Source organism: Anser cygnoides, chromosome 24 (assembly GCF_040182565.1).
Source record: "Anser cygnoides isolate HZ-2024a breed goose chromosome 24, Taihu_goose_T2T_genome, whole genome shotgun sequence".
Lineage (NCBI taxonomy): Eukaryota > Metazoa > Chordata > Aves > Anseriformes > Anatidae > Anser > Anser cygnoides.
This window is the reverse complement of record NC_089896.1, coordinates 6,699,040-6,719,043: the sequence shown is the minus strand read 5'-3', so window position 1 is coordinate 6,719,043 and position 20,004 is coordinate 6,699,040. Positions and strand designations below refer to the sequence as shown.

Below are 20,004 nucleotides of genomic sequence, written 5' to 3'. Positions count from 1 at the left end.
GCCAATCAGGCGTCGAGCGTGAGGTGGTTTTGATCTCCACAGCGGCTGAGGCGAGTGTGGGGCTGTGAGGTGGGTGCAGGGGGGAGAGGTTGGGGTTTCCTTTTACCCCCTTTCCTTTTTTTTTTCCCCACTGAAAATGATAGAAGGGACGTTAATGCAGTTAAACTTTAACTTGGTAGTGCTAAAAGGCCATGTACGCCATCAGTCACAACCTGTAGTGACACCATAAACTGCTCTGCTGTTACAGATGCTGACAGGAACTTAATAGAAAAGCACTTAATTGTTACTCATTTATTTTTTTCAATATTTAAATACTGTAAAACAGGTCTTAAATTCTCCATTTTAACAGCTGCAGGAGTGACAGGCCTCAGTAAGCAGGTGTTTTCTCAGCTGGCCATATTCTTACCCAGCTGGAGCCCAGCTCAACACTACCTGCAAGCAGTTACTTCGTAAACGTGCTTCAACAGCAAAACCTCCCTTTTTTGCTGTTAGTTGAGAAAGCTTTTCATGTGCAGTCCCCGTGAGATCAGCTGGAGGCAGTAGTGGCAGTTCTGGGAGCGGTTCAAAGGACAGGGTTTTACACAGGCACACTAAACCTGTGGAGGTGTTTGCTAATGGATACTGTTGATGTAAGTATAGATGAGTCTAAGGGTAGAGTGGGGCAGTACTTAAAAGAGACGTGTTGGTGATTGCTAGATGTGCTAAATCCTAAATTAAGAAAATCCCCTAAACTGAAAATGTCTGGAGTCAGGGAGAGCATTAGGGAATTCTTATACAGGGTTGTCCTCTTCTCACTTTTCCGTAGTTATCTGCTAATGACAACTAGTGGAGACAGAACCTTGAATCTGTATAACTGCTCCTAAATTCTACACGGGGAATTTTTGCTCGTTTGTCAGTAACCTTAAGCTACAGGTCCTGCTAACCTTGCTTTCTAAGGAAAAGTGGAATAAAAAAGAGACATGAGAACAAACAGCGGTTCTTTATCAAGAGTTCCCATTGTTAATGCCATTAGATCTCTACTCAGTCCAAAAAGCTTATATTTTTTCACTTCACCTTTAGAAAAAAAATCACTAACCATTTTCAGTTTCTCTAGGGAGTGGTGGTTCTCTTACTCAGAAAGAGTGAGACTGCAAAAAGAATATCATTACTAAAACTGACGACTCCAGAAGTGCAAAGGTTGCTTAAACTCTGAGGGAAATTGTTTATAATTTTTATTGTTTGGTCAAGTAGCCTGTGAGCATCCTATTTTTTTTTTATGTGTAAGTAGAATAGCTTTTCTAAAATAGCTACATGATGTGTCCCATTGAAATTAAAGAGGCTTGTCCTCTGTAGTATTTTAGCATAAGATAGACGAGAGTTTAAGCAAATCTTGCACCGGTCCTGAAAAAAATGGAAGAAAGCTGAGAACTGTACTTCCAGTGATTGTGCTTTTATTTCCTTGGAACCATGTTAGTTTATCTTTGCTTAAAATTCACAGTACAAAAAAACTTCATATCTGAAAAGGCAAACTCATACTATGGAAATCCACTACAGATGTGCTGTTCATTATTCTGCTCTGTATGGCGGTGTTTATTCTTTAAAATGATTCATGCTTTTCAGAACTATAAGAAACAGATCAATCAGAAAACAAAGCTGCAGTACAGCAGGAAGAATTCTATTTGTTTACTCCTTTCTTAGGAAGTTTAAGTGTATATACATGTTAATTACAGTGTCAGCAAAACTGTTTTACTTTTCTTAGATGCTTTTGTAAGACTTTTTCAAAGCAAATTATCTTTTTTTTTTTAAATCTGTGTAGTATAGAATCTTCCTTGTGGAACTGTAAAATAGTTTATACTTTCATTATGAACAGGAGCTCTGTGTAAGTCTTTGAAGAAATATAAAGCAATTTTTCTAAATAGTTTCCAGATAATAAGTAATTTCTGGATGATGTTTAGAAGTAGTTACGCTGTTGTGTGTCTGTGAGTACAAAGCAACTTGTTCGTAGCCCTATTTTGTTTCTTACGACATAACTTTAACAATATTTAATGAACTAATAAACCAGCATTAGTTGGTAGAACACAAGTAATTTAATCTTGAATACAGCAATAACAAATATACAAATATATCTACCTAAGATTTGGTTTCACCTTTTCATCTGCCTCATTCGGAGTATCATCATTAACACGTCGGACAACCAAGTTATACGGTTCTTCCTCCACTGTTTCATCATCTGATTTGTGTTCCTCTTCCAAAGCCCAACTGGAATGTTTGTTTCCTGTGGGGGTGACAGGAGAATGTTCTGCATCTAAATCGTCAGGGTTGCTGTCAAAATTAGCTTCTGCTAGACACTTATGGCACAGTCTGTAGCGTCTTGTTCCTTGCTGAACAACACATCCTGTTAGGTCAGTTACGTGCCGCTTGCATTTTCTGCAGATAAGTTTGCCGGCTTGATGTATCTAAAAAGAGATTTAAAATTTGAAAAGGTCAGTGCTCAACCAAAGACAGTTTTTTTATTTTTATTTTTTAAATAAAAGAAAAAAGGAAAATTCACTGGATTGTTCTAAAAAGTAAAGGTAAAAATCAAAATTTTCCAATGTAAATACTGAATAATTGAAGTTGATACGCAGCTAGGACGCTTTTCTGGTACTAGTTATAGAAATGACCGAACAGCTGGTAGCAGTGAAATCTTGGGCTTTCTTTCCTAGGCTGAATCTCCTGTTGACATGGGGTACCGTTTGGAAGTGGTTACGTAAATGCTCCAGTCGAGTGAATCTCTTCCCACACGCTTCGCACGGGTACGGTCGCTCCCCTGTGTGACACCGAAGATGTCGCTTCAGGTCTGCGCGTCGTTTCACCGTGTGCGTACAGAAGGGGCACTTGAATCGCATCCGAGGTAGGTCATCTGTCACGGAGAAACACAGGTTAACACGTCAAACACCACAGTCTTTCTTTACACAGCAGTTTGGTTATTTTTAAGCTTAAATAAGCAGCAGGTCATTTTTCCTCTGGTTTGTCACTACATAAAAAAAAATAAATCACAAAATATAATCCCTAGAAAACAGTATTTCTTACTGAATATGTTCGGCATTTGATGATATAGTCTTCCTTATTCCAGGTGTTTAATTTTAGACATACAGATGATCATGAATACATGGATGACAATGTATATTATAGCTGACTCTTGCATCAGCTAATACTTCAGAAATTAGGTATTTGTAATCTCTGTAGTATAGCAGGATTTTAAAGTCTTAAAATTATGCCTTTATTATAAACTATAGGTATATTAGATTAGTTTCCAAAATAATATGTGTAAGAATATACCTGTCAACTTCATTCCACCACCTCAGACACATGCTGCCAGTTCACCAAGAGCTTAGACGCTTTATGTAGTGCGGCCAAGCGATCGTGAAGTTCTGGGTTGGTTTGCACCTTAAGGGAAATGCAGCACGGCACCAATGCCAGGAACCTTCTCTTGTAAAGAGCACAGGATCAGGCTGAACACCTCTACTACTGCCAGATACCAGGGGCATTACAAGGGTGATTCAGTCCTTCAGGTCCCTGAGTCAATTATGAACCCTTTAGGCTTCATAAAGCTCCATTTAGGTCCAAATAATCAGGCATGTATTATTTTAACTACAGAATACCTGGGTCAAGCTCTCTGATTCTAATTCTCTTGCCCTGTTCCAGCTTCAAAGCCTCTCATTCTGCCAGGTGCTACAATAGAGTAAGTCAGTAATCTGTAAGACTAGGCATCATTTTGGTTCTCAAGCAGCCACACAAGATTCTCTCATCTGACTACTAAATAAAGACCAACTTTGCAAAATCATATATAATTTTTACCTTCATTCCAACTACTCATTACACCTAAAACTGTGGGCACTGAGGTGTACAGTTCTTCTGCTTTTAATTCCATGAACTCAGGAGAAGTTCGCGAAAGTTCTTGTTCTAGCTGAGCAACAGACCACCTCTTCGGTATTACTTCTGATTCGTGATTATATCCATAATCATCATGAGCAACATCATTCTCAGCATCAAATTCAGCTTCCTCTCTAGCCCGAGAGAGGTTGCTAGAGTCTGATGCATTACAACCTTCGCCAGCCTGCTCGGCTTTGTTTGATTTGCACTGCCCAAAATCACGTGTCTGGGACAATCCTAGATGCTTTCGGCGCTTTCTCGTTGAGCTCTGTTTTCTGCCCCTCTTTGATAGCTGTGTTTCTGCCCGCTGAAGAATCACCTGTGAAGACAGGTAGCTGCTGTAACTACTCCACGAGTTTTCGTTCACCACATTAGCCTTTTCATCTGGAATCGAATAGGAACGCCTTGGGTTGCTCTTTGCTTTTCTCCTTGACCGATAAAGAGTTGGATGAGCAGGTTCGCTGTTGGTACTTTTGGCTGAAAGGCTAAGGTATTGATCCTTTTCCTTTTCATTAATATCCAGAGAGGATTTAATGAATGTCTTGCAGACATTAAGAATATCTGTCATCTGCAGATAGCTAGCAGCTGACATGACTTCGATCACATTTTGACCAGTTAAAGGCAATATGCCTGAATACACAAAGTCCAGGATAACCATAAATGTCTCTGGAGAGAAGACCTCAAAAGTAGCTATTGTTGGCTGACTCGTGTCCTTGGAACTCTGTGAAAGCAGCATTTTGAAATATCCACTACTGGCAAACAGGACATTTCGATGTGCTTTGAAGACCTTCCCCTCCACCAGGATACTGCAGTCGCAAAATAAGTCTTGCTTCCGTTGCTCATTTAACTGCTCTAGGAGGTGAAACTGATGGGAAGAAATCTCCATTCCAGTGAGGGAGTAACAGGAAATCTTGCTCTAAAAAAAAAAAAAAGCATAATCATGACAATCTAAACTAAATCGATGTTGCTGAATCCTATTTTAAGAGATGAGCACTATCTTTAAAAACATGAAAGCTGTACGCATCATCACATGCCCCATATAGCTCCACCTCCGCGCCCCGCATAATATAGCCGAGTACATTAAACAACTCTAAAAGAGGTGAAAAGATGCCTCGGCAAGAATAGCGCATAACCTGAAAGTTCAAGATTGCATCCGAGCAGACGGGAAAGGATTCACAGACAGGACAAAACCCAGTCCGCCCTTCAGCAGCACGGACTGCCGCGCTCCGGGTGCGAGTCCCTGCCGTGCGCGGCCAGCCGCGGGCAGCGCCTCTCCCAGCACCCGGCCGGGCTCCCCCGGTCCCGGCAGAGGCTGCCGCCGCTCACCCGCGCCCCGGCCGCTCGACCCCGGCAGCCGGAGACGCCCGGCGGCGCAGGGCCCCCGCCCGCCAGGCGCAGCTGCGGCTCCCCAGCGGCGCGGCACGGCTCGGCACGGCGTGGAGCCCGCAGGCCCCCCCCCCAGCCCCGGCTCCCGCTCAGCCGGCGCCTCGGGCGCTCCCCGCCGCGCCGCCGCCCGGTGCCCGGTGCCCGGTGCGGCCCCGCTCCCGCTGCCCGCGGCCGCCCCGCGCCGGCAGCGCCCCAGCCCGCCCCGCGCGGCCCCCCTCGCCGCGCACCCGCCGCCCGCTCCCGCGCAGCCCTTTGTTGCCGCGCCCGGCTCCTTGCAGCCGCGCCCGGGGCTGCAAATGGCGCCCGCGCGGCTCTCGCCGCCGCTCCGCAGCCCGGCCGCCCGGCGGCCCCCCGCTCCCGGCGGCTCCCGGCGGCTCCCGGCGGCTCCCGGCGGCTCCCGGCGGCTCCCGGCGGCTCCCGGCGGCTCCCGGCGCCCCGGCGGGCGGCGGAGCCGACGGACGTCGCTCGCCGCAGCCCGCTCCGGGCTCCCCCGGCCCCGGCGCCCGCTCCGAGCGGCCGGCGCGGGGCTGCGCAGCCGCCGCTCACCGGCTGGGTTCCGCGGGCGGCTGCCGCTCGGCCGGGAGGAGCAGGCGGAGGATGCGGGGTCCCGGCCCCCGCGCGGGGCTCGCTGCGGCTCACGGCGCCGTGCTGGTCGCGCAGCCCCGAGCCCTGGCAGCCCGAACGTGAGAGAAACAAAAGGTATTTGCTGACGTGGGCGTTGGACAGAGACGCCCGAGGGCTGGGGACACAATTAAAGGGGCAACGCACCGAGTGCAGGCGCAGCCCAGCAGCTCCCTCCGCCTGCTCGCCCCGCAGTCTGGGCTGCTTTCCTCTTCCCACACCCACATGCTGCCCAGGAGGCCCGCTACCTTACCGTGTACAATGCGCTGCTATTGTTAGCGGCACGGCTAGATAGCTTTTGTGTGTGGAAGGAAGGCGCCACCTGAATGGGAAATATTTGTAGTTCTGTGCAGTAGGATATATTGTGTTACTCAATACAGCAGCATTTTTATAATAGGAAAGTTTTGTATTCAAACAATGGAGGACATCCAAAACCAACGTACTGCAAGTGGGGGTGCAACAGTACAGATATTTTCTTCCTCTTCCACGTGGATAAAATAATCAGGATGCCTGTTCGAAGACTGTTTCAATCTTGTTGCTTGACATCGTCAAATAATTTTGAGAAGGGACCTCTGGAGGTCGTCTGGTATAGCACCCTCCTCAGTTAGGCTCATTTAGAACAGGGTAAAAGAACAATTGCCATTTTCACAGTTTAAAAAAAAAAATCATATTGGAATGTGACACAGAACTTCATTAGGGTTTCATTTAGTACAACAGCTAGACCAGGAGACAGAAATGTTTTTCCTTCAACTCTTCCCAGCTCTTCCTTAAAATTTCTTTTGTCCTGTGTTTAACATTTGTGATGCAAAAATGTGTGTTGATGCACAGAAATCTATGTTATAGTGACCCTGCTACCTAATGGAACAACTACACTGAATGTCTGCAGGCAAGGACTAGATGATTATGACTCTTTGTTTCAAAACTCAGCCCTTTTTGCTAGAATTAGTTTTTTTTTTTTCTCCTTTCGTTCTCATTTATGCTGCCTTCCAACTAATAGCAACCTTCAAATCGACTTCAGACTTCTCTGAGATATTTCAGAAAAATCAACAAGGTGGTGTTGGAATGTCTGTACTAGAATATGGAACTACTGCCCTTACAATTCTGCTGCACTTATCCATGTAGAAGCTTAAAAGGAATGTAGAAGTAACTATTCTGGGTTTATAACTCGTGTTTCTCTACCTTGCAAATTATTAGAAGTCCCCACTGCCAGCTTAACCAGATCGTATATGTAGACTGCTGGCCTCTGCAGTCCACTGTTATCGTTTCTAATGAAGTTGTAAATTCATTAAATAAACCCTGAGCACATGTGCTTATGCTAGTCTGACTGCTAACTTTAACCTAAAGACTTAGTTTAAAAAATAAATAAAAACAGCTATAATCCTCCCTTAACTCTGCTAACCCTCAGCAGTTGAGATTTTTAGATAGATACTGAGCTATATAGCACTGTTGTATGCTAACAGATGCTAATGACTGTCAGAGAGGGATCCAGGAACAGTCCTTGATTCAGCTGTAGCCAGATGGCAGGTCAGGCATTTTTCAGCTTCATCAAGGTCAATTTAAATAATAAATGGAGCTGAAGATATAGTGCTATTAGCCCCTGTTTAGGCTATCTGAAGTGCAAAGCCAAGTACTTCTGCAGACTATAGAAACCAAAATATAAGAAATGTAGACATTGGCATAGCTAGGGAATGGAATAATCTCTGACAGTGACCAGATGCTTCAGGGAAGAAATGGAATATATTCCATAATAGTTGTACATCCAGCAGAATTATTTATATATATATATATATATTTTTCATTGAAAAATTGAAAAAGAGTGCCAAAATCGTGGAGGATGGCGTATTTCTTCTGAAGAGCTGGGAGTAAAGAAAGGATTATACATGCAGCAGTCACTGTCAGTATCTAATCAATTTTTCTGCTACAGAGATCTCTGGGGCTCTCAAATATTTTCATAGCTCACACTAAATAAATATATTTGCATTTTTTTTTCATCTCAGTTCTTCAGAACTGGAATCGAATATATACCAACTGGTTGGAAAGGGACATTCATTTTGAGCTTTTGGGTATTTTTTTGGTATTAATTGTGAAAATAACAGCTGAAAGCCTGTCTTCCCAAACCTTTAAGAAAAAGACAAGTGTCTTTTTTTTGGGGATAATAAATAAATAACTTTAGATAATTTAATGGAAAACAAAAATTTGGGGTATGATATTTATGCAGCAGTTGAAGGAGAAAACAAAATCAAGTATCACATAAATCATAGGTGTACCTGGCATGAGGAATTGTTCATGAATTACCTGAAACAGAAGGAAAATGTCTTTGATTCCATGTTTCAGCTTTTTAAAGAACAGCAAGGTAGCTGCCAGAAAATAAGATAGTTAAAGCTGAGACACTAAATGGAGGATGATGAATCTATGTCTTTACTCTTGACTGTGATTTTGTGAACACAATAAACACAAACCAAGTAAACAGAGGCAGTCTTTCAATGACAAAGTACAGATGGAGGAAAGGGGCAAGGAACCCAGGATTGCACAGAAAAATAGATGTATAAGAGGAATGTTTCTTGAAGTTGACACCCACCACCTAATCAGAGTAAACAAGGAATGGAAAAGCAGAAGACAAGAGAAAGGCATATTGAAAACCAGTGAAGAATCAAAATATGCATTAAGAAGTAGCACTTAAGAACATTCAAAGCAATCAGAAAGAGTCATGATGAAGATGAAAAATGTACAAGGAAAAATGAAAATAATAGCAAAAATCAGCAATCATAGAACTGCTGGTCATAGGAGAGCTCTGAGCGTCTCCAGTCCCACCTCCCAGAGGAAGAAGGCTAGCACCAATGTCGGCTTGGATCAGCCATGCTTTGTCTAGCCAAGTCTGGAACACCTTCAAGGGCAGCGACCCAGGAGGCTGCTCTCTGAACTGCCTGTTCCAATGCCGCACTACAATTTAAACCTCCCAAACTTTGACTTGGATGTACAGCGGCAGTACGGAAACAGAATCTGAATGGATCAATATCAGCAGAAGTCAATACAGTCCTATACAGCCTTCTCTAGCATCTAAAGATAAAATCAGCTGTCTTTCTTGTGACCTGACAAAGTTCTAAAAGCATCATTCAAAACAGTTATTGTCAGGTAAATTAAATTCTGTGGGAACAATCCTTTATGCTCTTTGCTTTCCTCCTCGGAGAAAGAAAAGAAAACGTTACTTCTGCTAATGAGCAGCCTGTGAGCCTGACAAGAGTATGAAGACAGTTATCAGAGGCAACGCAAGGAGATTAAAAGAAAACAAAATAGGGTTAATTTCATTTAAAGAAAAACAAGCAAAAATACATGACTGGCTATGTAAAATGAAGGACATAGAAAACATAAGGCACTTAACGTTTATCTTGTCTTGTAATACAAAAATAACGGAACAACTGAAATTAAAGCAACAAATGTAAAAATGGTAACCTTTTTAAAATATAAAACATAACTGACCTGTGGGTATCGCAGTCTTGGGCTAAAACTCCAAGCTTAATAAGATACTTTAAAAATGACTACAAATATTTAAGTATGCTATTTGAGAATAACAACGTATAAAAGCAGTAAAAACCCTTGTTTGCCAAGGCAAATCAGCAATTAATTTGCCTACACTTAATGTCTTCATATGGATAGATTGTTCCATTTGCCCACTATAGCCACTTCACATCTTTTTTCTGAAGCATCTGGTCCTCACTATTCTTAGATTTACAATATCTAATTAAATTGAGTATTGATCCAGAAATCCCTTTGCTTCTAAAAACTCCCTCAGGTATACAAGAACACATAATAGTCTCACCTTTGCAGTTGGCAGTTAAGATTTCAGGCCTAGAGTGACACTGTATTTCCCCTTCCCCTTAATCAGTCCCCAGACACAGGCGAGACTAATCCCAGTTACTTTGTATTCTGGGACAGCAGGCACTGGTACCTAGCATTTATTGTGCATACTGCTTAATTTAAAGGGAAATGAAAAATCTATTAAATTCTATTTTGACAAGCATTTTCTCTCGAAATTTGCAATTGATTGAAGTTATTCTGTATTCCTTTATATATTTCTTTGTTCTATATTTGATTTAGTTATGGTTGCCTGTGGAATATTTCTTAACCATTTAATATTATGAATTTTAGGAGTAATAAGCTCCAAGAAAATAACTAGCTGTTTTCATGTCAAGTCCATTTTGTGGACTGCTGAGCAAAGGGAAACATAAAATCAAGGCAAATTTGTTTGGACAAGGTGTTTTCATACACCTCATCAGAAAGTTTGGTAAATTCTCCCCTTTCTCCTCCTCTCCCCCCATGTCTAAGCCCATGGACAGTAATTTCTGTAGGAGCAATGAAATATCACTTCCCAACTGGACAAATGGAAAAAGAACGGTCTCCTTGGAACAAACAGACTGGGTGCTGCTCGACACCCTGCATGTTTGAGGGAGGTGCTTAGTGCTTGCACCGTCAACTTGGGATGTGCTCCAGCTCTCAGTTGTGAGGCACCTAGGCTGGCCATCTGCAGCCTGGTAAGAAAATGCTGCACACTCTGATAACGATAATAACAAGGCTATACAGTTTTTACAGAAATAAAAATAAAATAGTGACTTTTTAGCTGTCCCTGGGAAAGAGATTATATAGTGTTTATATATGAAATTGCTCTGTAATTAACCCCAGGTTTCAGCCAAACATGCTTACAAAATTGTTAAAAAAAAAAAAAAAGACAAAGCTTTCTAAGCGTGTACCGATCAAGTACAATGATCACAACATGAAGACTAGTAAAACTCATTTCTGTCCAAGAAAATGCCGAGTAAAACCATCCAGCAGCATACTTCTCCTCCTCTCCTCTTTGTGGTGCTGGTTAAGCAGAACTCACCAAGTTAGAAAACAAAGTGACTTAATTTTGTTTTAAAAGGAAACTTTCTTCAACATCAATCATCTCATCTCTTGTAGTCTAATTGTAGGTAAAGTTAAACAAATATGATGTCTAGAACTTTCAGTACGTATTTTTCACTGGCATACAGCACAGACTGAAAAAGGTTGGAATATGTTCTCTTGGTGACTGGGTGACTTTGGGAATATATAAATCGATAAGGACTCCATCTTAAAACTCACCAGTTTAAATTGAGAGTAGGTCAATACAAACAAGAGTAGTCAATGGTTTCAGATGTAAAATGTCATCAGTTCCATTTCTAGTGATAGAGTATACATGCTATACAAGTTGGCTCTGCCTCCATTAATGGTGAATAAAACAGGGAACAAAGAGAGAACACAGCAGCCAAAGTAACCTTGTCAGGATTGTTTCGTTCATGCTGGCATTGAGAAGATGCCGCTGGCGTTGGCAACACTGTGGATGCAGGGCTACCAGTCACACCGCTTTGCCACATTTGAGATGTTTATAAAAAAAAAAAAAAAAGGTATTTTTACCAATGGCTATTAAAACACACTCCAGTCTGAGTTCCCTATTTTCAGAATGAATAAAACATCTACTGGCATCAATTACTGATCCATATTCATAACCACTTTATCTCTGATGCATTGACTGGGACTAGCATTCATGTGTTTATTTTCCTGTAAGGAAATAAGTCTTGAATGAATGATCTGATAAAGATTCTCCTTATTAGAATAATTTTTACAAGAAAGTGCTTTTCCAGATATATGCGCTAAAAAAAAAAAAAATTATACACTTTTTCTTAATTCTCTGCCTGGCTTTTCTAATCATAATGTGAAGACTTCATGAAATTTCATGGAAGATTATCTTCATTTCTGAATGCTGAAGAGCAGTTGCCTTTATATTCTACAGTGGAGATGGCAGTGGTGGGGTACTTAGACTTTTCTCATCACTGGGAGATACCACATATAAAGCCAACATCTCTAAAAGTGTAAAAATTGGATAATTTACAATGGTGTGCGACTTCTTTTTTTAAAAAGTATTTAGACCCTACCCCCGTGAAAGAGGTTTTGAGAAGAGACCCATTGTCTACTACAAAAAGTAGTAGACTTTTATCCATGTAGTACGTCAGCGTCCGTGTTCAGCCATCATTTCATTCAAGAATGGGTTATTTCTAGTGAAGCAAAGTATGGGTATTTCGATAGCAAAACTCAGAATGGACCCGATGATACGTCCATAAACATGCAAGTCTGGACCTGTTCAAGAGAAACCAATAAGTCTTTGTACAATAACAACAGGCTGGTGGAGGGTTTATGGTCAGGACAGGAATTCCTTGTAAAACAGAGAACGTACTAATGCTCATCTCGCAACTACCTAATGCTTGGTTTTACATCCTTTTCGTCTGCTTCATCCTCACTGTCATCAACCTGCTGAATGACCAAGTCGGATGACCCATCCTCCACAATCTCCACGTCAGATCTGTTGTCTTCCCCATAGTGCCACCTGGAATCCTTATCCCCGTCTGCTGGAAATTCAAGGGGTGCTTCAGCCTCCAAGTCAATGCGAATACTGTCTATGCCAGCTTCAGCCAAGCACTCATTACAGAGTCTGTAACGTCTTGTCCCCTCTTGGACCACTTGTCCTGTTAGCTCAGTCACGTGGCGTTTACACTTTCTGCAGATAGGTTTACAAGCCTGATGAATCTGGGAAAATTGAAATGAACAAATTTGATATTTTATCCAGAGAGAAGTGTTTTTTAAGATCACAAAAGTAGGGCTGGAGTAGCATCAAGTGGTAGCATTAACTCATTTCAAGGAAGTCATCAAACTTTAAAAATAAAACAATCATGAGTGCTGTGATTGTCCACTTAAGCTCTATTACAGGACTTACGTAGCACACTGCCTTTGCAAACCATCAATTAACAAAGAAATGCATCCCCTCTCATAGGGATTATGCTTCTAATTGACTTAAACAAAACCAGCTTAATTATCTACTACCTCTTCTTTATGGGAGTCAATATATCAACCAGATACACTTGTACTGTGTTTAATTATACCAAGACAGATTTACACATTAAACAAACCATGCAGTTACTAAAAATACATACTGTTCGAAAATGGCTACTTAGGTGATCTAGCCTGCTAAATCTTTTCCCACATGCCTCGCAAGGGTAAGGGCGCTCTCCTGTGTGACAGCGAAGGTGACGCTTTAGGTCTGCTTTTCTTTTCACCACATGAGTACAGAACGGGCACTTGAACCTCATCCTGGGCAGATCATCTGTTAGGAAATAATTTGATTTAAAAAAAAAAGTCATAACACATCTAGTCATGCTCTAGGAAACTGTATTCTAGTTATGAAAAGCAACAGAAACAGAAGAGAAAATCACTCCTATTTAAAAAAAAATATATCATAGGTCTTTTCAAATACAAAGATTTTGTGTTTTCCTATAAATTACACATGAATGCAACAAAGGAAAAGGAGTGGACCATTAGCTATATTAAAATGAGCTTAAAAAAACAAGATAATCATGAGTCTAGAGCTGGAGAGACACTAAAGATTATATATTTTGAAAGACTAGTTTGATTTAATTCCTTCGTAATTATTCCTTTATTCATTTACTTCATTTATTCATAATTACTGAAAAACAGAGCTTCGCTTTCCAAGCTTACATTTCTGGAAAACGGAAATGTATTTCTGGTAAACGCACACTCTTTCAGCAATGTGTATTTTCTCACTGACACCAGATGATTAACCGATGATTGCAGCGTTAAAAGAAACTCTTACCTTCAGCCCAGCCTCCCATGACACCTAGAATTGAGGGCATGCTTGCATACGGCTCATCTGCTTTTGAAGACTTGGATTTACTCGAAGAACGGGGTGATTCGTGCTCCTGCTGTGACACAGCCAAGCTTCTTGATATCACATCAGACCCTTGACCGTACTGGTATCCCACATGAGGAGATTCAACTTCTGTTTCAATCTGAACTTGCTCCTCAGACTGAGTAATGTGGCCAGCAGGCTCAGCAGCCCTGTCCTCCAGTTTGCTTGATTTATAGTGAGGAATGTCAGAAGGTTGCTGTAGTCCCAGGTGCCGGGATTTCTTTATGGAATCCTGCCTTTGGTCGTGTTTGGACAGCTGTTGCTGTGCATTTCTTTGAGAAGCTGGATAGTAGTTGAAATTGCTCCAAGCGTTTCCACCCATCATGCATGTCCCTTGATCTGGATTTAAGTGGGAATGCGGGGGGCTGCTTTCTGCTCTCCAGCCAGCGCTATACAAGCAGGATCGGTCCACGCCATTTGAATTTACCTCTTTGTCTGACAGGCTGAAGTAGCGATCCTTCTCCTTCTCACTGATATCTAGCGAAGACTTAATGAACGTTTTACACACGCTGATAACGTCGGTCATCTGAAGATAGCTAGCTGCCGACATGACTTCAATGACATTCTGACCGGTGAGGGACAGTTTGCCTGAATACACAAAATCTAGGATAACTGTAAATGTGTCGGGAGAAAAGGCCTGGAAGGTGGCTGTCGTTGGCTGAGTAGTTTCCTTCGAACTCTGTGAAAGGAGCATTTTGAAATACCCGCTGCTGGCAAACAGCACATTTCGGTGTGCTTTAAAGACCTTTCCCTCGACCAGGATATTGCAGTCACAGAATAAGTCCTGCCTGCGCTGCTCATTTAGTTGCTGCAAGAGGTGAAACTGGTGAGAAGAAATCTCCATTCCAGACAAGATGCAAGTCACTCTAAGAAATATATTAAAAAAAAAAAATTAGAACCTTGATCTCAGCATTGTGCAACTCCGTAAAAGACATCAAAAAGCAGTTTTATAGATATTTTGAAAAAAATAAATATATAAATAGACTTAAAATTATAAATCCATTTGAGTTACGACATCCCCGATCATTCATCCTCTTTCAAACAGAAAAACCCCTAGGGATGGCAGAGCCCGGTACGCCTGACCACGTTATTCGCAGCCACGTCTGTGCTCCAGCGCGGCGCCCGGACACGCGAGGGATGCGGGATGCGCGCAGCCCGCCGGGAGCCGCGCAGCGCTCGGACCGGAGCCCGGGCGCCGCGGAGCCCTCCGGCCGCCGAGCTCGGACGCTGCCCCCGTCCTCGGCGTGCCGCTGCCGCGCCGCCCGGGCCCGGCTCCCCGCCGCCGAAGGCGCCACGAGCGGGCACCCGGCGGCCGAGCCCTGGGCGGCCGCAGCGCACCCGGCCGGGCTCCCCGGCACCGGCAGTCGCCGCACACCCGCGCCCGGGCAGCCCGGGACGCCCGGCGGCGCAGGGCCCCCGCCCGGCAGGCGCGGAGCCACCTCCCGGCTGCGCGGGCGGCAGCACCGGGCACGACGCCGCTCCGGCGGCTGCGGCTCCCCAGCGGCACGGCTCGGCACGGAGCCCGCAGCCCCCCCGAGCCGCTCGCCCCCCCCGCAGCCCCGGCTCCCGCTCCCCGCTCAGCCGGCGCCTCGGGCGCTCCCCGCCGCGCCGCCGCCCGGTGCCCGGTGCCCGGCGCGGCCCCGCTCCCGCTGCCCGCGGCCGCCCCGCGCCGGCAGCGCCCCAGCCCGCCCCGCGCGGCCCCCCTCGCCGCGCACCCGCCGCCCGCTCCCGCGCAGCCCTTTGTTGCCGCGCCCGGCTCCTTGCAGCCGCGCCCGGGGCTGCAAATGGCGCCCGCGCGGCTCTCGCCGCCGCTCCGCAGCCCGGCCGCCCGGCGGCCCCCCGCGGCTCCCGGCGGCTCCCGGCGGCTCCCGGCGGCTCCCGGCGGCTCCCGGCGGCTCCCGGCGGCTCCCGGCGCCCCGGCGGGCGGCGGAGCCGACGGACGTCGCTCGCCGCAGCCCGCTCCGGGCTCCCCCGGCCCCGGCGCCCGCTCCGAGCGGCCGGCGCGGGGCTGCGCAGCCGCCGCTCACCGGCTGGGTTCCGCGGGCGGCTGCCGCTCGGCCGGGAGGAGCAGGCGGAGGATGCGGGGTCCCGGCCCCCGCGCGGGGCTCGCTGCGGCTCACGGCGCCGTGCTGGTCGCGCAGCCCCGAGCCCTGGCAGCCCGAACGTGAGAGAAACAAAAGGTATTTGCTGACGTGGGCGTTGGACAGAGACGCCCGAGGGCTGGGGACACAATTAAAGGGGCAACGCACCGATTGCAGGCGCAGCCCAGCAGCTCCCTCCGCCTGCTCGCCCCGCAGTCTGGGCTGCTTTCCTCTTCCCACACCCACATGCTGCCCAGGAGGGGATGCAGTGCCCTAGATGCTTCCTTCCCGCATCTTTATGTGTAGCAGGGGCCCTGGTGACCCAAATCCTTCTGTAACGTGCCTGCGGATTCCTCGAGAGGAGATGCAATATCTTATTTTTTCATATCTCAGTTACCTTCTGGGAAAAAAAAAAGGCAAAAAAAAAAAAGCATAATGTCTGAAATCCTACTACTTAAACCTCTTAACTTCTTTCACTGGAAGTTTGGTATCTTTCTCCTTCCTCTTCTTACCACCAGGGTCTTTTCTCTTCTGTCTTGTCACCCCAGTTATTTGTCATAAATATTTGTTTTCCCATGTGAGCCATTCTGCCTTCACTGTATCCTTTGTGTCCTTTTAGCCCTCCCTTCCGTAAACTTAAGACATTCCATCTTGAAACAATTTACGTTCCCTTCCCCACTATAGAAAAAGCAGAAAGATATCTAAAGGCTTTTTCCCCTGAGAGTTAGAAACGTTCTCCCTGTCTATCATGCATTCATATTCAATTTATATCCATTTATCTTGTAACAATATTTTTCACCGGCTTAATACTGCCTTTTTAATCAACATCCGTCATCTTGTAAATTCCATCTCCTTTCATATTTTTATATTCAGGCAACACTTTTAAAATCTTTCATGAGACCCATTTGCTTGTCCAAGACTCCATTCTGTGCTGACCAGCTTAAATTAATCGTTCTTGAACATCAGAAAGTGTCTGGAATTTACACAGTATTTTTGCTTGAATCTCTTCAGTTCACTGGACAATGGTGTTGATTATCAACTGGAAACATTTGAAACTGGTGTGCCTACAACTGACTGGCCCTTTCCAGCCACGCTGCATTGCTGGTTCTTAGTCATCCTCTGATCAGTGTCACCTGCAAATGTCACACAATTCATCCTGCTTTTACATCCAAGTCAGAACCGTGTATTGTTCGAGCTGATTCCAAAGCCAGCCCAGAGGATTGTTAGCAACCCTCTTTGTCCTCATCGTTCCCCTTTCAGGGTAACCCAACGCAACTCCAGTACCCAGCTTCTTGATTCTTACCATTAATTAATAGAGCATGTTGGACTCTGTTTGCAACCCTGGTGTCACTCACCTTAAAGAATGTATGTGGGAACCTGTAATTGTTCAGAGAGGGAGAAATGACAGAAGTGTGCCGCAGCTTTGTACAAATGTCTACAGAGTGTGAGGTATCCAAACTGGAAAAAAAAATCAGGTGAGATACATGGAAATGTCTAAAATCATGGCAGGATCAATAGGGACTGATTGTTCACTGTCTATTCTGCTAAAAGAGTCAGGTGACAGCGAATGAAGCTGGCAGGTCAAACCGAAGGATGTGGTTCTTCACATAACGTGCAATTAGGCACTGGAAGTTCTTGCCCTAGGCTGTTGTGGATGCGAAATGTTGGTGAGTGTTACAGGGGTGTACTAGACATGGTCACAGAGAGACCTGAGGGTTCCATACAGAAGCGCTCGTGCCTTTGGAAGCCGCCAAGTCATAAGCTGGAGGAGGCTGGAGGAGACTGAGGTAAAAGTGTTGCTGTTTGCTTCCCTTATTCTTCCATGGAGTAACTGCTTTCGTCTGCTCTTGTGAACAAGACAATGGGTCAGAGGAGCTCACGCAGCTGCCCTTGCGTTAATTCTCCCTCTGCTAGCCCTGACTTCCCAAAGCCACTGGAAGCTTCCTCCTAGCTACTAATAATTTACTTGCCTGTCAGTTCAGCTGAGTAGCACCACTTTATCTGTAACATCCTATGTATTTTTTCAGTTCTATTCTCAAATACTTCATCTGCTGAAAACTTTCTTCTGAAAAGAACACTCTGTAGGTATTTGTTCTGTTTGACTTAGCTGACTTTTCATGTACTAGGTACTTTCACTTGTGTACCAGAGAGTGCTGAGCTTGGCAGTTTGTATCAATATTAGCGGGAGCTCAAGGGTTCTCCATCTGCTAGAAAGAGGTAATAGAATTTTAAAAGTAGAAAAAAAATGCAGTGATGTCTGGAGTAGATTAATTAGAATTTTTAAAGGTGTTGCAAGTGCTTTACTCAGAATACTTCAGAAACCTTGCCAAGGAGGCTGCTTGTGGCAGTTAAGAACAGCCAGGGAACAGACTGTTGGTTTCGTCATACAGAAGGACTAATTTCATCCTGTTTTGCACAATAACACATCATAAACAATACACTGATTCTAGAAGGGCAGTTAGTTGTTTAATCTAGCGCTTGGCACTTCCAAATTTTAGAGATGCTGTATTTAACCAAGTTCCACTTGAAGTTGAGATACTGCTCAGAGAGTTTATTTGTCCAATGGAAATAAACTTAGCAACTATGCAGAGGAGGTGCTTCCCACAGCAGCAGGAGGAGGAGTGCTTCAGGTACAAGACTGATAGGCTGCATTTCAGAGAATAACTTAGAAATTACTTAAAAATGGATGTTGTTGGTGCTGATACAAAATTTATTAACATAAATTGTACATTGTTTTATTTGGGTTTTGGTAACCAAGTGTAAAAGTATAATTAACAGTGGCAGCAGTTAAAATGATTTTTTCTGTAACACAAATATTTCTGGAAAATCACATATTTCAGTTATGGTATGTTTTCTGACTTTAAGTATATTGCGATATTTCTTGCCAAAGAAAATTCAAGAGTGTATACCAAAACACCTGAATACCATAGTTAAGGGGGACATGCACTGATTCACAAGATTAACTTGTTGGATTGGATTGGATGGAATGGTAATGGATTTTTCTCAAGTGTGTGAGTAAAGCAATATGACTTTACTAAGGTTTTTATTTTAAAATACAAGTAAGATTACATATAACCTTGGGCTAAACTAACACAATTTATTTCGTCTTTCTACCATGCAAGAAATAGCTGGATATTTTTTACACAATCAGAAATGTACCATACTTGGGGAATTAATTAGTTGTTCTCTCTCTCTCTCTCTTTTCCTTGCATGTAAAATGCATTTAATGAGAAGATGTGAACAGCAGGAATTTTAATCCATGCTCTTGCAAAAATAGTTGCTTTAAAAACAGTGTATCACCCAACGAGCAGGTTCTTTTAGGGATGCCTGGTAGAATAAGGACCGCTCACAGGACTGTGGTTATAATTAGAGCTTTATTATCACATTAAAAAATTAGCAATCAGCATGGCTTATTACTATGTACAGTTTCTAGCAGCAAGAACAGCTTACTTGTTCAGCCCTCGGAGGAAGCAGATGACGGCGGAGGTGTTCCTGACCGAGGCAGACCCCACGTTTTGCAATCCAGCTGCAGTTCCAGTCAAAGTCCCACTTGGCGCTTGCTGCTGCTCATTTTTATGGGCACTATCTCGTGTGCTGTTAAGCTTCCTGTTGTGCGCTGGGTGTCACCACACCCTGGGAACCCAGCACCTGGGCTTTGATAACTCCGATGGACTTATCCCAGTGCTGGCAGGAGGCTCGTTCTGCAGCGGGGTCACCCGACCTGGTGCATGAACGGGGAGAGAAGTGCATGCTTGGGGCGTGATGCAGGATCAGCCCGCTTACATGTTACAGCTGTTTGCCTTATGAAACGGCATCGGTTATGCTAGCCATATCGCCAGGGGTCAGGGGGCACCGGTCACATAATGTTGTACCTCCTAAAGGAAAAGTACGTTTCTGAGAACATTTGCCTGTTCAAAAGCTTTAGAGAAATTTGTGTGATGTAAAAATATATTCTTTTCAGTTCATAGGTGAGTTACTCATCATTTCCATCTCAGGAAAGTTTTCAGTGTTCCAGGCTGTAACGCCTTGCGGAATACAAAGTATACAGATAACAGATAAGGCCACGTCCCAGCCGTAGTGAAGGAGCTTCTAAATTACGCAGACACGGTCTGGAGATAGGGGAACCATAGCCAAGACACCAGAAATGAATTAAGGAGGAGATTACAATTTTCATTTAATACACTGCCAGCTAATATTTAGCGTTAGTTCACTTGCCTCAGCATCACTTGACTGTCACCAGCTTTCTACGTG

General features: G+C 44.3%; 2 protein-coding genes across 6 annotated transcripts; both read right to left on the bottom strand.

Annotated features, from left to right (window-relative positions):
* Nucleotides 1-1,413: 1,413 nt before the first annotated feature.
* On the bottom strand, nucleotides 1,414-8,156 carry LOC106037965 (zinc finger and BTB domain-containing protein 8A-like). 3 transcript variants are annotated; one of them, XM_066982486.1, is made up of 4 exons: nucleotides 5,827-8,156; nucleotides 3,820-4,810; nucleotides 2,712-2,881; nucleotides 1,414-2,435 (listed from the first exon to the last, which is right to left on the bottom strand). In XM_066982486.1, exons 2-4 carry the CDS (start codon nucleotides 4,778-4,780, stop codon nucleotides 2,106-2,108), a joined length of 1,461 nt encoding a protein of 486 aa, XP_066838587.1. In that variant the 5' UTR covers nucleotides 4,781-4,810; nucleotides 5,827-8,156; the 3' UTR covers nucleotides 1,414-2,105. The 3 variants fall into 3 exon arrangements, with proteins under 3 accessions (XP_066838587.1, XP_066838588.1, XP_013039600.3); XM_066982487.1 differs by lacking the exon at nucleotides 5,827-8,156 and adding an exon at nucleotides 5,508-5,750; XM_013184146.3 differs by lacking the exon at nucleotides 5,827-8,156 and adding an exon at nucleotides 5,028-5,340.
* A 140-nt stretch (nucleotides 8,157-8,296) lies between these two features.
* ZBTB8A (zinc finger and BTB domain containing 8A) lies at nucleotides 8,297-15,939 on the bottom strand. 3 transcript variants are annotated; one of them, XM_048049597.2, is made up of 4 exons: nucleotides 15,922-15,939; nucleotides 13,577-14,538; nucleotides 12,954-13,069; nucleotides 8,297-12,495 (listed from the first exon to the last, which is right to left on the bottom strand). In XM_048049597.2, exons 2-4 carry the CDS (start codon nucleotides 14,514-14,516, stop codon nucleotides 12,163-12,165), a joined length of 1,389 nt encoding a protein of 462 aa, XP_047905554.1. In that variant the 5' UTR covers nucleotides 14,517-14,538; nucleotides 15,922-15,939; the 3' UTR covers nucleotides 8,297-12,162. The 3 variants fall into 3 exon arrangements, with proteins under 3 accessions (XP_047905554.1, XP_066838585.1, XP_066838586.1); XM_066982484.1 differs by lacking the exon at nucleotides 15,922-15,939 and adding an exon at nucleotides 15,700-15,868 and having other exon boundaries at nucleotides 12,900-13,069; XM_066982485.1 differs by lacking the exon at nucleotides 15,922-15,939 and adding an exon at nucleotides 15,388-15,534 and having other exon boundaries at nucleotides 12,900-13,069.
* Between the last annotated feature and the right edge of the window lie 4,065 nt (nucleotides 15,940-20,004).

Excerpts from the sequence above, each read along its gene's own strand:
- LOC106037965 (XM_066982486.1), bottom strand. The coding sequence starts at position 4,780 with ATGGAGATTTCTTCCCATCAGTTTCACCTCCTAGAGCAGTTAAATGAG. Across the intron at positions 2,882-3,819 it reads AATGAGTAGTTGGAATGAAG|ATGACCTACCTCGGATGCGA; the intron begins GTAAAAATTATA and ends TCTCCGTGACAG. Across the intron at positions 2,436-2,711 it reads TACGTAACCACTTCCAAACG|ATACATCAAGCCGGCAAACT; the intron begins GTACCCCATGTC and ends ATCTCTTTTTAG.
- ZBTB8A (XM_066982484.1), bottom strand. The coding sequence starts at position 14,516 with ATGGAGATTTCTTCTCACCAGTTTCACCTCTTGCAGCAACTAAATGAG. Across the intron at positions 13,070-13,576 it reads CATGGGAGGCTGGGCTGAAG|ATGATCTGCCCAGGATGAGG; the intron begins GTAAGAGTTTCT and ends ATTTCCTAACAG. Across the intron at positions 12,496-12,899 it reads TAAGTAGCCATTTTCGAACA|ATTCATCAGGCTTGTAAACC; the intron begins GTATGTATTTTT and ends CAATTTTCCCAG.